Below are 18,700 nucleotides of genomic sequence, written 5' to 3' on the forward strand. Positions count from 1 at the left end.
GAGAGCTTGTTGTTGTACTAAGAGTGTAACAGCTTGGATGTCACTGAACTTGGGATTCTGCATAAACACCACAGCTGCCATTAGACGAAAAGAGCACGTGTGTCAGTGTCGTAAAGAGGATTGTGTGTTCAGACTGATGTAAAGAGATCGCATTCTGCAACTGGTTCCAGTTGACAAGAATGAGTCAAGTAGCCCCAGTTTGATTAACATCAGCTTTTATTTCCCTAAATTCATCATCATGAGAGAGTGGGCAGAACTACCAGCAATGGTCATACATAACCTGAAACAAAAAGAAACTCAGTAGAGGAAACAGGAAGTCCTGTAATTCACATCCTAAGGAAGATGGTCTTTCAAGAGCTTCTACCCATATAGTTCTCAAGTTTTGACTGAAAAAGGAAACTCTGAGCAGAAATTGCCTCAGAGACAGAGTGAGTGTCAATAACTTCTGTTGATTTTACAGTGAGAGTAATTGCTCCCAAGGAGATGGACAACCTACAAATTCAGGGATTTTCTTTGCCGTTTTCTCTTCCAAAGTGATTCATAAAATGACCGATGCTCTGAACTTTAACATTGCTTTGTCAGGTGAGAAATAACCATTTTGCGTACTGCTCTGCCTGTACTACCAATGTTGGTCCCATAGTAAAACAAGACAATATCGATGATGACATCAGAAGCGCAATCATCCTTCATATATGGTCACAGGTATAATTTTCGAATTTTATTGGAGGTTTTGGTTCTTTCAGATTTGAGATTAATCTGTTGATAATGTCTAAAAAGGTGAACAATATTTCTATTGGTTCCTCCATGTAGTTCATGCTATCATGTGAATCTATATATTTCCTCCTTTGTAGTCATTTGTGAGATACAGAGAAGCCCATGCAGAGTTTGGTCTAGGCAGTGTCTAACAGAGAGTGAAGTTTCATCTGTCCATGATCAGAATGGCAACAGAAGGACATCTTTCTGTTCCAGTGTTGTGGCTGCTTCTCCTCTCCATTCATTTCTCCCTGGGTAAGTACATACTTTATTTCACGTAAGGCAGAGAGGTAGGAAAATAATGTAAATTTGATATAAATAGGTTATTATTTCATCAGCATGTAACGCAAAGTGTCAAGAAGGTGTTTAAATATATTTCTGTCTTTGATTCAATCTCCTTGGTGATTCTGAGAGAAAGAAGGGTAAGCCGTTTGTAACAGTTTTGTATTTTACGTAGACATCAGTGACTGGCCGTTCTCATAGGAATTCAAGTCCAAGTTTAGTAAACAGCCAAGCTGTAATGGAAGCCAGCTGGGTATTCTTGCTACTGCCTGCCCCGTTGAGCTCTGTGTAGACAGAATTAATAACTCCCAGTGTTAATTCAACACCAGTTAAAATTACGTTGGTGTGCTCTGTGTCCAGTGGAGTTTGGCTGGGTAACATACCATCCCTTCAGTTGTTCCTGTATATCTGAAGCTTATTGCTATTTGTCTCTCTGCTCTTCTACAGCTGTGTGTACATGTTTGAAGCTGATGATGAGAGCCAGATTTTGGAATCCCCATTTATGTCTCTAGACACATGGAGGTGGCACTATGGCATTGCGACTGGTGGTCGCATCCCCATATGATGAGAACAAGACTTCATGGTTGATACTTTGATGTAGCATGGCCCTAGTCAAAGGTTCTCACCAGCTGTGTGGATGCAGTCACCTTTCAAGCAGATGGGAAAAGAAGGCACAGGCCTTTCTGTGCAAAGGACTGGGAAGAACAGTATTTAACATTTGTACTTAGACGTCTTTGTAGCAACGTTTGAGTGTCAACTGAGCAGTACTGTAGAAATGAGAGTGAGTTTTCTTCCAACTCCCGATAAATAATAGGGAATAGTACTAGAGCAACTCACTGGTAGATGCAGACAAGAGTAGCTTTACCTTGACACCATCATCAGCACCGACAGTTTCTGCTCTGGCAGTACTTGCGTTCTCCATGCTGCCTGAGCCCCCTGCTGTTCCCTAGGAAGGGTGCAGCTCGCAGGCAGTGAGGAGGCATGGCCCCGGGCCTCAGGGAGCGAGTAGGCAACCTGCGACCGAGGTAGAACACGTGCTGAAAACCTCCACTTAAGGTCTGGGTATGGGGATGCACGGCTCATTCTCACCCTTGGCCTAGAAGGGGAACCAGATCTTCAGCTGGAACAAGCCAAAATCTGATGCCTTCTTAGCCAAGCAGAACCTCAATCTGTGACTAGTACCACTGAATTCAATGAAGGCACATGTGGGACATGCTATGGAGTGTGAGGAATACAAACGAGTGCGCCTGTAGGTATCATTAAAAAATCACGTAAGATTGGTTACAGCAAAAGATAGCTTTGATTAGGAAATATTTGTATCTGTTGATTGGGTTATGCCTACTTCTGCCTCCAGCCTTGCGTGCTGTCACATGTTGAAAACATCAGATGTTGAATTATTTAAAACTTTAAATGCAGAGAGGTCAATCAGTCAAGTGACAACCTGTTTGTTTTACTCCTGGATATGGTTGATGGAAATAAGTTATCTGGTTCCTTTAATAATATATTATGGATTTAACTTTTCTTAGAAATTATTTATCTTTTAAATGTATATATTTTTTAGCTGAAAAAACTCTTCTTTTGGACTATGCTCTTCAAGTAAACTGTGGGTTATTCTCCAGAACATCTTTCAGAGAGTCTTAAAAGACTTATTACAGAAAGATTATACTCCTTCTGAGACAACATGTTGCAGGTACAAAGGGATTTTGTAGTTATTAGAGACATGCTATGTATGTGAGAAACTTTCTTACTCAGGAAATTTGAGGAAAGAGGACAGCTTGCAGAAAAAATAGGTTTTGGAAGTTACTAGTTGTCAGTCACTTGGATAATCTCTCTTAAACTTTTTGTGTTTCTGAATATAAACGATAGGCAGGAAATTGTGAGGAAGTCCAGTGGTGTTAGCAAAGAGGTAAAAAACTTTGACTATATGTAAGAGGTGATCATGTGTCAAAGCTACATCGTCTGTGTGTGATGAAGCAGGGAAGAATGAGGCTACAGACCATACAGAGATGGAGGCAAAATTGCCTTTTAGTTGACTACTGCCAGCGGTTTACTCTGGAATGAGAAATGGAACAATAGTTAGTTACTGAAGGAAACGGTCGCATTAGCATCAGTTCATGGGCTAAGACTGACATATTTAAGGGGAATAGAGAGAGGAATTAGATTTCTTTTCAAATGCAAAGAAAAATTATACATTCTTGTTTCACAATCTCAAATGACAGCAAGCAGTGTGATATGTAGGAACACCTCTCTCTTTTGAGGAAGAGAAGGAAGGTTATATTTTCCATAACAGATTGTTTTGAAAACTCTTACTGGAAAATCCAAGGCTCTTAGCGCAAATCAGTTATCTTTTGTCACTTATCAAATACCGTCATTGATAAGAGATGATCTCTGAGAGGTGTCTTACTGGACTATTTGCAAGATGTGCATAGCTGCCCAGCTTTCTGTTCACATCACTGTCCAGTGCTGGGTCTTAATGAGTACTGCAGGTTTCTCTTGGTACCTGGTCAGGTTCTGACACCTTTCTTGCTTCCAGTGCAGTCTTACTGACTAAGACTTGTGATTGTCTTAGCTAACTGTGTCACCTTTAGAGGGGTGACTCTTATAAGTCATGAGCTGTAGAGTTGCTATGAGGGTACAGCAAGGACCAGCTGCTCCAGCTGCAATAGCAGGTCTGGCATGGCAGGGGACCTCACTAGCCAGGGCCCAGCCCCAGAGAATGGAAGAGCAGCAAGAAGGGCAGACCTAGGGGTGGCAGTTGGGTTCAACTCCTGTTGCCAACTTGCCTCAGATCATCAGGCAAGTGCATAGCGATGAGGCAGGTCCAAGGTCAATCTGAGAAGTCAGCCTGTGGCTCAGAGTGCAGATCAACAGTGCCCATGGCAAGGCACAGCTGTGCCCAAGTTGAACACAGATGCACCAACAGTGTAGCTCAAGCAGGGACAGAAATTCCAGGCCTGTGCTTAAATAGAGGCCTGGGCCCGTGGGCAGAGTGTGTGGGTGGAGACCTCAACTGGGGAAGCTCAAGGCCGTTAGGGTTATTAGTGCACTCAGGGCACTGACAATTGGATCAAATTTGTCCTACATGTTTGCTTTAATTTTCCATTGTGTGTCATGTTTTGAAACAGCACTAATTTGGGACCAAAGTTAATACGCTTCTTACATGACTGTCCTTTAAGCCTTCTCTAGCTATGTGGTCAATCCAAATGATCCTCCGGGACCCAGAAGAAGTTGCCAGCCCTTTTCAGGGATTTGCCTGTTCCATAACATGCTGAAATTCAAATCTGACCAAACTGAATAAAAGTCTCAGATGTGGTACACTTAGTTTGTAGTTTGTCCTTAATATGGAAATACCAAGGTCTTGCATGTGGGTTTCTACCATTTGATTTCCCACCCATTTTGTTGTGTCCTCTTTCATGCTCTAAACACCACTGACTTTCAATGCACATGGTTCAGTAATGCCAACACAGCATTTTTTTCCCATTTTCTCCTTTTAAGTTTTCTCCTTGAGAAGCACAAAACTTATATCCAACAGCTTGGTTCCAAGGGGTGCATGAGGTGACTGATAGATTTAGATTGAATATAAGGAAGACATTTTTTACAATGAGGGTGGTGAGACACTGGAACAGGTTGCCCCAAGAAGTTGTGGATGCCTCATCCTGTTGTCCCAAAGCGGGATCATTTACTGGGTGTGCAAGACTCCAATATACACACAGAGTAGAGGTATTTATTTAAATCATTTCTGCAGAGACGGGTGTTAGGTGGTAATCCACAAAGCTAGCACGCTGGCCTACAAACTCCTCAGAATATTTATACAGTTCAAAACACGGAAATACACACCCTGAATTATATTTATTGGTTAATAACTTATCTTAACAATTTATATTGGTTAGCACAGTCTCTCACTTTCATTTAAAGCTACAGCGTCCTTTAATTGGTGTGTGCATGCTCCAGTACAGTGGGGTGGGTAGTTCTGCTCAGTCTCTAATTGAGTTGGTGGTCGTGATCTCCCACTGACACCTGTACCCCAGTTAGGACAGATCTTTGTTGACTTTATTCTTCATCCAGCAGCTGTCTGGTTTTCAGATAGTTTTGGAGCCTTCTTGTTATAATTCCCTTGTTAGCAGCCCTCTGTTCTTCTTCAAGGGTATATTCATTAGCAAGGCATGTATTGTTTATACAAAGTGTCATGTTTCACAAGGCCTTGTAACCTTTTTACAGCTCTTTGCTCTTGCTTAGTGAGAGATTATACCTTCTAAAATACATTCTATCTTTTGAAGTGCATCAATCTCTGGAAGTGTTCAAGGTCAGGCCGGATGGGGCTTTAAGCAACCTGAGCTAGTGAAAGATGTCCCTGTTCATGGCAGGAGGGTTGGAACTAGATGATCTTTAAGGTCCCTTCAAACCCAAAACCATTCTGTGATTCTGTGTTTTCCTTTATGGCTGATCAGAATAAAAGTCCATCAGTGGGAAATATGCAAATACATACAATTTGGATTCCTCCAGATACTCAGCCCATCCAGTATCTGGTCCTGGACCCTCAGCCTCTGTAGCTCATACACTGGCACACCTGAAAATGGGTCTTTGAGTTGACCCCCTGACCTTACCATCTCTCCAGTAGTTGGTCCAGACCCTCTGGTCCCTCTGGTAGCCACCTTTTCCTGTTAACTCACTCCCAGCGACATATACACATAGTTGGCTCCCAGGCCAATTAACTTACTCACTGGCTAGTCCAGCTTGATAGTTAGTCACTAGCAATCACACACTGACATGTGGTACCCTCACTCACTCCAGTTGTTGGCATCTGTTGTGATCTAACACCAGTAGGCAGCTAAGCTCCACAAAGCCACTCACTCTCTCTCCCCTGGTGGGATGGGTGTCACGGTACATTTGATTCTCACAAATTTACAGGAAGATGTACGCTGTGAATTAATCTTTGTTTTAGGAGCTCATTAAGAAATACAATAAACACAACACAGGGGCTCATTTCTCCTTTGCCCAGACTAGTCTGTCATGTGAATTCACTGACTCAAGTTATAAGGTTTCATAATTTATAACCTGTAACTCTTAATTTGTGCACTGATGAGAAAAAAATTAAAAAAAAAGAAAATAATCAGTTACCAAGCCGACAGTGAGAGTGTTCATCTTTCTTCCCCCATCACAGTGTGGGCAGACTGTGTATCACACGCGGAAGCTGGAATACTGTGTCCAGCTTTGGAGTCCTCAACACGAGAAGGACATGGACCTGTTGGAACAGGTCCAGCGGAGGGCCACAAAGATGATCAGAGGGATGGAGCGCCTCTGCTATGAAGACAGGCTGAGAGAGCTGGGGTTGTTCAGCCTGGAGAAGAGAAGGCTCCAAGGAGACCTCATAGCAGCCTTCCAATATTAGAAGGGAGCCTACAGGAGAGCCAGAGAAGGGCTCTTTGTCAGGAAATGTAGTGACAGGACAAGGGGTAATGGTTTTAAATTGGAAGAGGGGAGATTTAGATTAGATATTAGGAGGAAATTCTTTACTGTGAGGGTGGTGAAGCAGTGGAACAGGTTGCCCAGGGAAGTTGTGGATGCCCCATCCCTGGAAGTGTTTAAGGCCAGGCTGGATGGGGCTTTGAGCAACCTGCTCTAGTGGAGGTGTCCCTGCCCATGGCAGGGGGGTTGGAACTCGATGATCTTTAAGGTCCCTTCCAACTCTAACCATTCTATGATTCTAAAAGCATGAAAGCCTCAGCAGTCCAGCTGCTGTTGCCTCTCCTTCAAAGGCTTTTTCGACAAGCTGATGTTTTATACTTTCCAGCTTGGAAGTTTGGTCTATACCATTTCCATAAATTAGCAGATTCTGAAGAGACTGCCAGACAAAAGACAACGGCTGCAGGAGGTAGCAATCTGCATGGCTCTATTATAATGGCCCTTTAGCAATTTCTGGACATCTATCCCACCTACATGGTGCACTCGCTTTGACCTAATGGCACTGCTCTCAGCATACATTAGGGTTTAACATGAGCCGTGTTAGCCAAAATCTGAGCAGGAGTTGAGTGAACAGTCTCAGATGGGGGAGAGATTTGGAAGGGTAAAAGTGAGAAAAACTTGTGTGTTGGGATAAAGACAGTTTAATAGGTAAAGCAAAATCTGTGTGTGCAAGTAAAGCAAAATAAGGAATTCATTCACTGCTTCCTATCTGCAGGCAGATGTTCAGTGGAACAGTGGGGCTCAATCACTCATAATGACTACTTGGGAAGACAAATGTCCTAACTCTGAATATCCCCCCTTCCACCTTCTTCCCCAGCTTCTATTGCTGAGCACAATGTCATATGGTACAGACTATCCCTTTGATTAATTGGGGTCAGCTGCTCCAGCTGTGTCCCCATCTTGTGTCCCCCCAGCCTACTCACTTGCAGCGTGAGAAGCAGAAAAGGCCTTGATGCTGTGTAAGCACTGCTCAGCAATAACTAAAACCTCCCTGTGTTATCAGCACTGGTTTCGTGACAAAGGCAAAACATAGCCCCATACAAGCTACTATGAAGAAATTTAACTCTAACCAGCCAAAGCCAGTACAGCACCAAAGATACATACTTCTGTGACCTGTGGTCCAGCTCCAGCTGCTGGCACTTAGACCTCCATACACACAGTAGCCCCCACTCAGTCTCTAAGGTGACACTGAAAGCCATTATGTTGATTATTCAGATGGGTTTCACACTTGGACAATGGGGCCAATCACTCTGCTGGGAGAGCCCTAGAAGGGGTAGGGCAGGGCCCTGATGAGATTATTGGTATTCCCCCCACCTGCCATTGTTCCTCTCTTCTCCTTTGCACATGGAGACACAAAGCACAAGCTTTCTATCACATAACCTAACAAATGAATGCCATCCGTATTGTTGTTTAATTACAATAGTAACTGATTTTGATGGAATTTGGCAGAAAGTTTGGGCTTTTTTTTTGTTTCAACATTTTTTTTCACAAATATCTACAGAAAATCATTGTCTATGTCAATTCAGAATATTAACTCAGCATGTTCTATGATTCTGTAATTGTGCATGCTTTTTACTCAAGCAGAGTTCTACCTTTCTGCAAGTAAAGAATCTTCTTTTATGAAAAGATGTTCCAAAACTCTTGCCATGAAACTCCTGACTGGGAAAAAAACTTAAGACAATTCCTGAACAAGTCTACTTCTTTTTTTAACATGTCATTACATCTTAGGCTAAGCGCTTCAGTTTTTACAATGTTTACTGTGTCTATGTAAGACAGACTCAGACATGTTCCCGTGTTTCTTGGGTCCCAGCAGGCCTTTGTGTAACTTTACTTCCTAAGAACTGCTTCTGTGTCCCACCATCATTCCTGCATTTGAATGTAACTAAATTCTCCCTGTGCTTTCTAGTCTGTAAGTCCCTGTGCTAAGGTACTGTATAATATTTGAAGCATCTATAGTAGCAGCCAAACACTGTAAAGCAAGAAAACAACACGTGCATCTTCCCTCTTCTGTCTGGCTCTTTATCAAGTGCTCTGTGATGATTGTAATGTTATTTTGTAAGTCCACAGGTAAAAGGACTGGGAAATGTGTATCCATATAAAAGGAAAGAGGCAGACTTGGGAGTAAAGCAGGAAAAGAGGGTCCTTTGGGCATCATCCCCACCCCAAGAGATGGTGGAGCATGAGGAACAACATGAAGACCTACCCATCTGTCTTCTGTTGATGCTGCTACGTCTCCTGAGATAGCTTGCCATCCCTCATGAGTAATTCTCTTCTCTTATTAGGTACTCCTGACTAGCGGACCCCATGGCTAGGGCAAGAGAGGAGTGAAAGAATAAAGATTATTGGGACACTGAGTTGCAAGTAATAGTTTGTCTGAGGGGAAGGAGTTGAGGCAGACAAGGGAAATTGCTTCTTCACACCATACTGAACATGGCAATAAAGAAACTGGTACCCAGTGAACATTTTCAGCTGGATATCATCATGGCAGAAAAACAAAGAGAAAGGACGAACTTCTGTTGAGGCCTTTGTGAATCAGACAGCAGGGACATTACTCAACATTTCCCAGCCCTGATAGGTCAGAAGAAGAGAAAGCTCGCCTGTTATCAGAAATAACTTATATTCTAGTAGTGTGGTTAGCTCAAACTTGTAAATACAGACACAACTCCCTGCAAGAAACCTTTAGATTGGACTATTTAGAAAGGTGAGCCAAATAAGTCTGATTTAAGAGTAAATTAAGAGTAGTAATAATAATCTCATTAACCATCTGGAATAGATAATCATGATTAGGCCCTGTCCTTTCTATAACCTTGCTCTGTCTCTGTGTATGAAGGTGCTGATGAACTGAGGCTGTCAAATGGAACTGGCCCCTGCTCGGGGAGAGTGGAAGTAAAACATGAGGAGAAGTGGGGAACTGTGTGCGATGGTGACTGGACCATAAAAGATGCTGAGGTTGTTTGTAAGCAACTACAATGTGGATCTGCTGTTCAGGCCCTTAATCGAGGTTCTTTTGGAGAAGGATCTGGACCAACGTGGTTGTATCGACTTGATTGCCGTGGTTATGAATCCGCTCTCTGGAATTGCTCACATGCAGGATGGGGTACCTTTACCTGCCCTCATTATTTTGATACTGGAGTGATCTGCTCAGGTAAGAATTCACCCAACCTTGTATAATAGAAAATGCTATGAGGCTGAGATCAAACTTTGTCCTAGCTGGATAAAGCCAAATATTGCACAGTGGTAACACTTTCTCTGTGGCCTCCACTCAGCTAAAGCAAGTTCCACTAGCATAAGTCTTCTGCTGACTACAAGTGTATGTCTCCTTTGCCTAGGCACAATGACATGGAAACAAAGTAAGCGTAGTAAATGACAGAGAACAGAAAAAGAAACACTCTTTGTTTCTACCACAGCTCACCCAGGAAACAGGAGAGCAGTACTAAGCTTGTCTTTGACCAGATATGGGGGCTCCAAAAGCAGCTGTAGGTGGACAAGCAAAAAAATGCTGCATTATGCTATACAAACTGTCTGTTTCCTCCAGATCTTTCTGTAAGCTAAGACACAACAGTCCGCATTGGCAAACAAATCCAATGTCGGTTTGTCTGCCTTCTTCTGCAAGATGTGCTTGGTTTTGCTCTTTGGATAAAGTACCACCACAAGAGGTTTTTTCTTCCCAGCTTCAGGACTGCTACCAGCCTGTATATCTCCAGACTTTGCTTTTAGTCTTTTCTGAAGATGGGTGCAACATTTCCTCTTTCCTCTTTCTGGGGTGCTTCAGCTTCCTATTCATTTGAATAATGACACCTCAAGGACACACACTAGTAAATTACTTTTTTTTTTTTTTCATTTTTTTTTCATTTGTGGATTGCTACTTCTCAAGCATTTGGCAAATGTTCAAAATTTCCCTCCTTCCCAAGGATTTAGTATTTTCACATATTAAGAAACAAGCATTCCCACACACCATTTTCTCTCCTGTCAGTGGCATACAGGAATTGCCACAATGGCTATTTAAAAGAGTCAGTGGTCCTCAGAGAAGTGACATGTGTCTTGTCCATGAAGGTATGTGATTTATTAAATTAGGTCAGTACAACCAAGCCTTGATGCTGGATTTCTTGGGGTTTTTTTCCAGGTTTCTCCGGGCTGCAACTGGCTGGAGGGGACACTGCCTGCTCAGGACATCTGAAAGTAAAGCAAAAAGAAAATTGGGCTACAGTCTGTTTTTCACACGTTGATTTCAAAACTGCCTCTGTTATATGTAATGAGTTACAGTGCGGCCAGGCTGTGGATGTCTTTAGAGGAACTCACACTGGAGACAGACTTGAACTGATCTGGCAAGAAGAGTTTCACTGTGTAGGGAATGAGACTCAGCTTGCGCACTGTCCCAGGAAAATGCACCCTATTAAGACATGCTCTCATGATGCCACTGTTGTATGTTCAGGTGAGACTTCGGACTGATGGACATAATTTACATGCGTCATATATGTCTTCTTCCTGTCTCACAGTTCAGAGTCTCTGTATATTTCTGTGGTCCTCAGGGTTCTTGAGTGCTTCCTCTCTCATGCATTGAGCCATCCAGGGAAATACAGAAAGTAATAGAGAGCAGCTCCACAATCTCTCATTTACTCTACTGAGAGTCTGCATTTAACATGAGCTGTTCTAACCACTTCACTTCTGCGCCAGGGATGTGGATCTCAAAAGGGCTGCAATTTCTTTTATACTACTAAAGGTATGCACTCAGTAGTGCCGTGAATTCTTTCCATGTCTTTCTCATATACATAAAAGGAAAGATGCACAGAGCAGACAGGCAGGAATGTGGAAAATTAAATGTATTTTCTGTACTGCCGGTGTGTATGTTAATCCCTGGCACTTCAGTTAATTATAAAACTGGGAGAGGTACCATACCTCCAAAAAGACAAAGGAGGCAAAAGTTACAAATCTAAGTTATTTAAAAAAAAAAAAAAAAAAAAAAAAAAGAAAAGAAAAGGTTGTTGGAGGCCCAGATGGCTTTAATTGTGACTGCCAGGCAACATTATTTAAGAACTCCATAGAGTCAAAGCTGCTGGGGGCTCTAAATACAGCTAACTTATTGCCACCCATACAAAATGATGTTTAGACCTAGCAAACACAACATTTTTCCTGAGGACACAAATCAAAATGGGTAAACTGAACATTGGGCAGAGCTGCTGGCAGCACCCTGTCACAAAACAAGCCTGGAAAGGGCTGCAGTTCATGTCCATTTCCCAGTCAAAGGGCTGCAGTTCATTTCAAGACTGCCTTGGACACTAACCCACTGGCCATGGCTATCTGGAGCACTGACTGGGGAGCTGTGGCAGCCAAATGGCACAGTTAAGGTATCAGTAACTGACAGGTCTTGGCTCCTGCCTCCGCCTTGCAAGATTCACTGCTCAGAGCGGAAATCTCATCAGGGGGAGTATGATGCAAGGACCAGACAAAGCTAAGAAGTAAAAGTGTGAGAAGAGAGAAGGACTGCATGGGGCTGACAGTAGGACACCACAGTCCTGCCCACACTGCATTAAATTATTGTGAATACGCTGATGGGCATGGCCTTTTGTGGTCAGAACCTTATGCTGAGGCATGGATGAAAGTTGATGTTACTAGTAACTCCTGCTCTGAGTTTCTCACATGCTCCAGTGTAAGGCAAGGCTAGAACTGCCTCTGCAAGAAAAGATGTTGCAAGGTAGCAGCAGTATTGACAGGGTAGAAGAGAGCAGAGCAGTGGAGGGGAGACCAAACTTAAAGAGTCAAAAGACTTTTAGTCATGTAGTGCAGGTTACAACATGGACAATAAAGACTTTTTTTTTCTGAGCTGGTTTATGAGCATCCTGGTCTAACATGCTTCCCAGTAACCTGAGACATACTGAGTGCTAGTTCCTTGCAGCTAGATCTCTTTTACAAATTTCAATGCAATAGCACATTCACACACACAAAAAGTAACAGCTAAGTTCCTTTATTCTCCCTGCAGGCTATGGTGGGTACAGGCTGGCAAATGGCAGTACCACATGTTCTGGGAGAGTAGAGCTTCTTCATGGAGGCACGTGGGGAACCCTGTGTGACTACCTGTGGGATTTACCAGCTGCTAATGCCCTCTGCCAGCAGCTGGACTGTGGAGTTGCCCTACTGATACCAGGTGATACCTTTTCCTTCGGGAAAGGAAATGGATCTGTCTGGAACGGTACATTCAGCTGCAAGAAGAATGACTCAAGCCTGAGAGCCTGTCCTGTGAACGTGCTACATCATGATGAATGCCCTGCTGGAAAAGATGCTCATGTGATATGTTCAGGTAAGCAACAGAAAGGTCTAAGAGGAGAACTGAAAAACTCCTCCTTTGAGGAAAAATATGGACCCAACATCTGTGGAGACAAGCTCCATCTTTTGTCTGCTGCTACAGGCATTTCCAGGATCTGAGGCTGCACTTCACCTATACCACACGGCTGCTCTCTGTGAAATGCCTCTAGTGTCAGGGAACAGCAAGAATAGGGCTGCCGCACAAGGTAGGATGAGCTGGAGACAGAGGGTGAAGACAACACAGGCACTGTCCATACCCACCAAGGCACAATCCAAGGCATCTGCACAAAGGACAGAGGAAGGTACTGATAACAAGGTCTATGAACAGTCCCAGACAAGGCAAAATAATCAGTCAGATGTAGGGTCCAACTGGAGAGTAGTCAGGAGTAGCAGGAGACAAGACTGGAGACAGTCGCACCATTCACAGACTGAAGGCCTGGTCCAGGTTTAAGTGAGGCCTTGGACCAAGTAGGGTGCATAGCTGGAGGCCCCAGCTGAGGCTGGGCAGAACATTAAGGTCTATTGGTTCACCCAGAGCCCTGAAACCTGGTGCCCCAAGTTTAAAAATTGCAAAGGGGACCATATACTGATTTCTAGCCATTCTTCTTAGTAAAATAGGGTGGACCAAAGTCTAGTTATAAGTATGGAAGTTCCAGTGGCCCAGTGGAGTCATTTTTACTACTGAATGCTAAGGAAAGCTCTTTCCCATTTCCCAGTCACTTTCAGGTCATGCCCATGAGCAGTTACTAACATGACATCTCAGTACCCACTTTCTCTTATATTCAGGGTGCCCAGGGGCCAGGTTGGTGAATGGCACCACATGCTCTGGTAGAGTGGAGATCCGCCATGGAGACACATGGGGAAGACTCTGCCGCTCCCACTGGAATTTGCAGGCTGCCAGTGTTCTCTGTCACCAGCTGAACTGTGGCTATGCAAAGTCAATCCAGACAGGAGACCGTTTTGTGGACGGGAACGGGCCTGTATGGAGAGATGCTTTTCACTGCAACGGGACAGAGTCTTGCCTGTGGGATTGTGCTCAGGTGACTTTGGGCAACCCAACCTGTTCAGCTGGAGATGCAGCCACTGTTATTTGCTCAGGTAAGTCAGGAGTGGCCTTTTATGGACAGTGCAACTTCAGACAAAAGCAGCATTGGAGATCGCACTCTGACAAGTAAGTCTGGTTTGTCAGCCTGTGTCTGATGCCCTTTCCTTTCCCCCACCCCTCCAACCCTTATTTCAGCATAAAAACTTAATTTAGTAGAGGGATTCACATTGTTCAGATGTGCCTGACTTCTCACAGGATCTAGTCTTTGAGCTGGGGAAGCCTTTCTCACTTCCTATTGCAGACTCTTGTGTACATGAAAGCAAACAAAGCCTTGACAGAGGCTGTCTCCTTAACCGGTGGTGAGAATTATTTTTTTACCAACACAGAAATTTTTCTTCCATCTGTCTCCTGCGTGTTATTTCTACTGCAGTAAGAGTAGTAACTTCAATATATTTTTCAATTCTCTTGAGCCCAGGTCTCACTGAATCACTCAGACTCTTAGGTGGTGAGAGCCGCTGTGATGGGAGAGTTGAGATTTCTCTCCATGGCACGTGGAGCAGAGTCCTGGATGAGGACTGGAACATTAAGGATGCTCATGTGGTATGCAGACAGCTCCAGTGTGGAATTGCCGAGAAAGCCTATTACCTTCCAAGGTCTAAGCGAGGCATGGGTCCTGTGGGCTTAAGGAATGTCCAGTGTGCTGGAAATGAGACTCAGCTGATGCTCTGTAAGACCTCCCATTCTCAGCCAATGGGAGTTGCTGAAGACGTTGGTGTGATTTGCTCAGGTGAGTTACTGTGCAAAAGGAACAGAATGCTTCCTGGGTTGCCTCTAGCCCACCTTGTGCTGCAGTCTCACCAGATCTTAAATAGGCATGGGTCTGAGCTTGTGATACCCACCTGCTTTTATATTCTAAGGGACAAATGATAGTTAAAGAAGCAAGTGTAATTAACATAACATTTTCTTCATCTGAATTTCTTAAAGAATTTATCTCACAGAATCAAAAAGAAATAACAGAATACAGAAGTAAAACAGACATTAATTTGGCCATGACTGCCACACATTCTGACTGTCAGAATGTAATTAAATAGGTTTTATTTTGTGACATTGCTATATTTATAGATACCTGCAGCCTTTCTAAAGTAAATTAGAACTGTTTCTACTCTTCTCTTATTTGGTAACCCATCTATAACAGAAACTGTCTCTGTCTAACTAAATGAGTTTAGATAGAAAATAGCTTCACAGGCTTTCTAAGATAAGGTGATCTGCACATATATTTAGTTTGACTACACACTTCTTGTTTGCCACATCTCACAGGAGTTAGTCAAACATTTACCTGATGCCAGGAGTAGGCCTTTCCCTTTATGAGGTTTTAGCATCACAGGAGTTCTGCCCAAGCAACCATAACAGAAGAACTGGAATATAATAAGAACATGATACCTTAGAAGTGTTTTAAACATACAGACATTACACTGACCTGTGCATTATCATTATATTGCATGTTGACAGCTGAGTTTTTTTCCTGCAGGTAGCAGACAGATCAGGCTGGTGAATGAAACAAACCGCTGTGCTGGGAGAGTAGAGCTTTATCATGACGGCATCTGGGGCACCGTCTGTGATGATAAGTGGGATCTATCAGATGCTAATGTTGTTTGCAAACAGCTGGGATGTGGACATGCCGTCAAGGCATTTGCCTCTGCTCATTATGGTGAAGGCTCTGGACAGATCTGGCTGGATGATGTGAACTGCACTGGGGCTGAATCTGATCTCTGGGCATGTCCCTCTAGGGCATGGGGCCAGCACAACTGCCAACACAAAGAGGATGCTGGAGTCCTGTGCTCAGGTGTGTTCAGAGAATCATTTTCTGAGCCTGTGGGTTGAAAGGGGAGGGTTACATGAAGGGGAAGCACAGAATAGTGGAGACTTGTTTGGACAGCCTCTTACTCTCTCTTGACTATGAGCATAGTTGGTCAGCACATCCCCTTGGTCCCACCAAGATGCAAAGGGTTTACAGAAGTCCTTATTTTGCATTAACACACACAAAAGAAGTGTGTGGTGGGGTGGGATATTTGGGGGATAAATTGGAGGGCTTCCAGCAAGGGTATGAACTACATGTAAACAGGTGGGAAATGGAGAGTGTGACAGACCTTGTTGAAGGAGAAAGTGATTGGGAAGAACTCCAGTGGCCTGGAGCCTGGATATTTTTCTGTCTAAGAAGATCAACCCAGGAGATGCAAAGGGTTTATGCTGCCTGTGAAACATGAGTGGTGTGTTGCTTTGCTGTGGGATACAGCATGTGCTCACAGCAGGGCTTCAAGAGGCACTGGGACGGCTTAGCAGAGCTGGGCAATCTGGTTGAGAGTCTCAGTCAGAGCAACGGTCTTGTAAAAGTGGTGTTAACTACCGCTCAGCACAAAAGGGAGGATTCTGATCAGAAGTTAGCAGCTAGTAGCACTGGAATGGTCAAACTGCAAGCTTCAGGCTGCTTGTGGGAGCACCTAGAGCCTAAATTGACTGAACTGGATACCTTGGGAGGTGAAACTAGGGGCTCATGATGAATTAAAAAATTACTCCTTTCAGGCAGCCCTGGTTACAGTAATTAAGGAGTCCTATGGAAAAGGCTACACTGCTCTCTAGCCTCTGACTGCTCAATGGGTCTTTACTGAATGTAAACGAACAGAGAAATGTGGAGAAACTTAGAGTCTCTGCTCTGCAGTGGCTATGGCATTGCTGGAACACCAGAGCAGATGAGATACAGCTGAAAGCTTGAGACAGCAGGGCTTTGGGGAGTTCGGGCATAAGCCACTTGTAAACACTGTCCTGAACAATGAAGGAGGGCTCTGGGATCAGTTTATGGAGAGATATGTTGAGCGGTGCCTAATCGTGCTGATTCTACAAACGAAATACCCCTTTGAAAGGACTGGGAAGAAGGGGATAATCAACTGCAGTTTCCTGGACTGCTGGAGTGTGGTTACAGGCAAAGGGAGAGGGACTCTGAAAAGCCTGTGATCACTAATGTTAGGGCTTGAAATCTCCAATGGCTAGGCACAGTTTCTAATGCCCCTCTGGTGCCATCTGGTGGGATGCCCTGTTGATCAAGGAGTGACCTATGTATACTATTTTGGAGTGAGGATGCCAGAAGAAGAGCGCAAGCTAACAGTACGGATGAGGATAACACCAAGGATCCAGCAGTATGGTCAACCTCCAGAAAAATAAGAAGAGAGAATGAGAATTCTGCATGTCCCTCTCCTATACACTGGGACTTTAGGATGTATCTGAAAGAAAACAGAGAAAATATGACAGACTGGGAGGAAAAGCATAGACCTAGCATTGTGAGCACAGGAAAGAGGTGAGAGCTTACTTAAACTATTGCCTCCTGCTGCCCCCACTTCTGAACCTCATACTGCTCTGACAACTGATTTGAACTAATTGCATCAGGGGGGTTCTCCCCTGGCCTGGCAGCGGATGATGCTAACCAAATAACTTAGACCCTCCAGACAAGGTGGCCAGGTACCCCTCCCTCAACAATATTGTGTCCTAGTGGACACCTAATGATAGGGGTGCTCAGTGCACCTTATTGTCCTCTTTGTGTAGCAATGATAAACCAAGAGTTCTTGGAGTAACTGGAGGATAAACATACCCAGCTATGGAGGAAGGAAACCTAAGCTTGAATAGATGTGTTTGGTACACCTTACTTGTGGCCACTGGCCCTACTCCCTCTGTCATTCTTGGCATTGTCTATCTTGACCACTGGAAGTGGACAGATGTGGCAGGAAGGCTTTGGGGTTTTTGGAACAGGCAGTGTGTCTTGCACGGGTGAGAACCAGCTATGGGATTCCCCAGGACTCTCTGATCATCCAAACATTGCTGAATTTGCTTAAATAAACCCAGGTGTCAGTCCCTTGACAATCCAAGTAATTTGCTGAAAGTACTATCAAACTGACCAAGGGGGCACCAATGAAATCCCAAAAATAATTGTTTCCCTGGAAAAACAAGGGTTGGTCTTAAACACAGAGTCACCTTAAAACAGCCCTGTTTACTTGTGTGGAGATCTGCTGGAGAATAATTGTTTACAATAGCCTTCAGCGCTCTGAATGAAGTTTCACCTCCGTTAGCTGTTACAGTTCCAGATATGCTGCGGCTTCTGTATGAGCTAGAAGCTAAAGAATACATCTGGTATGCTATAACTTATATTGCAAATGCTTTTTTTTTTTTTTTAATCCCATGGGTAAAAGAAGCAAGACTTCAGTTTGCCTTCACCACAGTGCAGTACATCTGGAACCACCAGTCCCAAGGGTGGAAACACAGCCCTTTATGTCTGCAATGGCATCATCCACAAAAATTTAAAGTAATAGAATGCCAAATAACTTGTCCTCTACCTCGATGATGTATTGCTTGGAGGAACAACTCCAATTAAATTAAAGGGCTGTAGGAAATCATTACCTCTCTCAGTGCTGGATTTGCCATTAAGCACTCCAAACTAAAAAGGCCCCCTCAAGAAATACAGGTTTTAGGCATTCAAAATGGATGGAGATATATGCCAGCTGACCAAATTGCTTGGATCAGTACCACGGACCTCCACACAATAAACAAGAACCCAGGCCTCCTTGGGCATTACTGGATTTTGACGTATGCACATTCCCCTTTTAGCCAATTGACTAAACCCATACACCAAATATGTGTATATGAAATAAGCCTCATTTTGAGCAGGAAGGGGAACACCAGCAAGCTTTGAAGTCGATCAGCAGAAGATAGTCCATGCCATGGCATTAGGACCAATATGGGTAGGTAGCAATATAAAAAAAATTGTTATATACACATGCAGAAAAGAAGACCATCAAATGGAGTTTGTCACAA

At 43.7% G+C, this 18,700-nt stretch overlaps 1 protein-coding gene across 1 annotated transcript in view; it reads left to right on the top strand.

Annotated features, from left to right (window-relative positions):
* Positions 1–938: 938 nt before the first annotated feature.
* LOC141472103 (antigen WC1.1-like) overlaps positions 939–18,700 on the top strand; it is a 34,179-nt gene continuing 16,417 nt past the window's right edge. Inside the window, exons 1-7 of the mRNA XM_074158953.1 lie at positions 939–1,008; positions 9,329–9,643; positions 10,622–10,930; positions 12,476–12,793; positions 13,585–13,896; positions 14,319–14,630; positions 15,372–15,686. Of these exons, the coding sequence (XP_074015054.1) occupies positions 939–1,008; positions 9,329–9,643; positions 10,622–10,930; positions 12,476–12,793; positions 13,585–13,896; positions 14,319–14,630; positions 15,372–15,686 (1,951 nt within the window). The remainder of the gene's footprint in view (positions 1,009–9,328; positions 9,644–10,621; positions 10,931–12,475; positions 12,794–13,584; positions 13,897–14,318; positions 14,631–15,371; positions 15,687–18,700) is intronic.

The sequence above is a fragment of the Numenius arquata genome, chromosome 1 (genome assembly GCF_964106895.1).
Source record: "Numenius arquata chromosome 1, bNumArq3.hap1.1, whole genome shotgun sequence".
In the NCBI taxonomy this organism is placed as follows: domain Eukaryota; kingdom Metazoa; phylum Chordata; class Aves; order Charadriiformes; family Scolopacidae; genus Numenius; species Numenius arquata.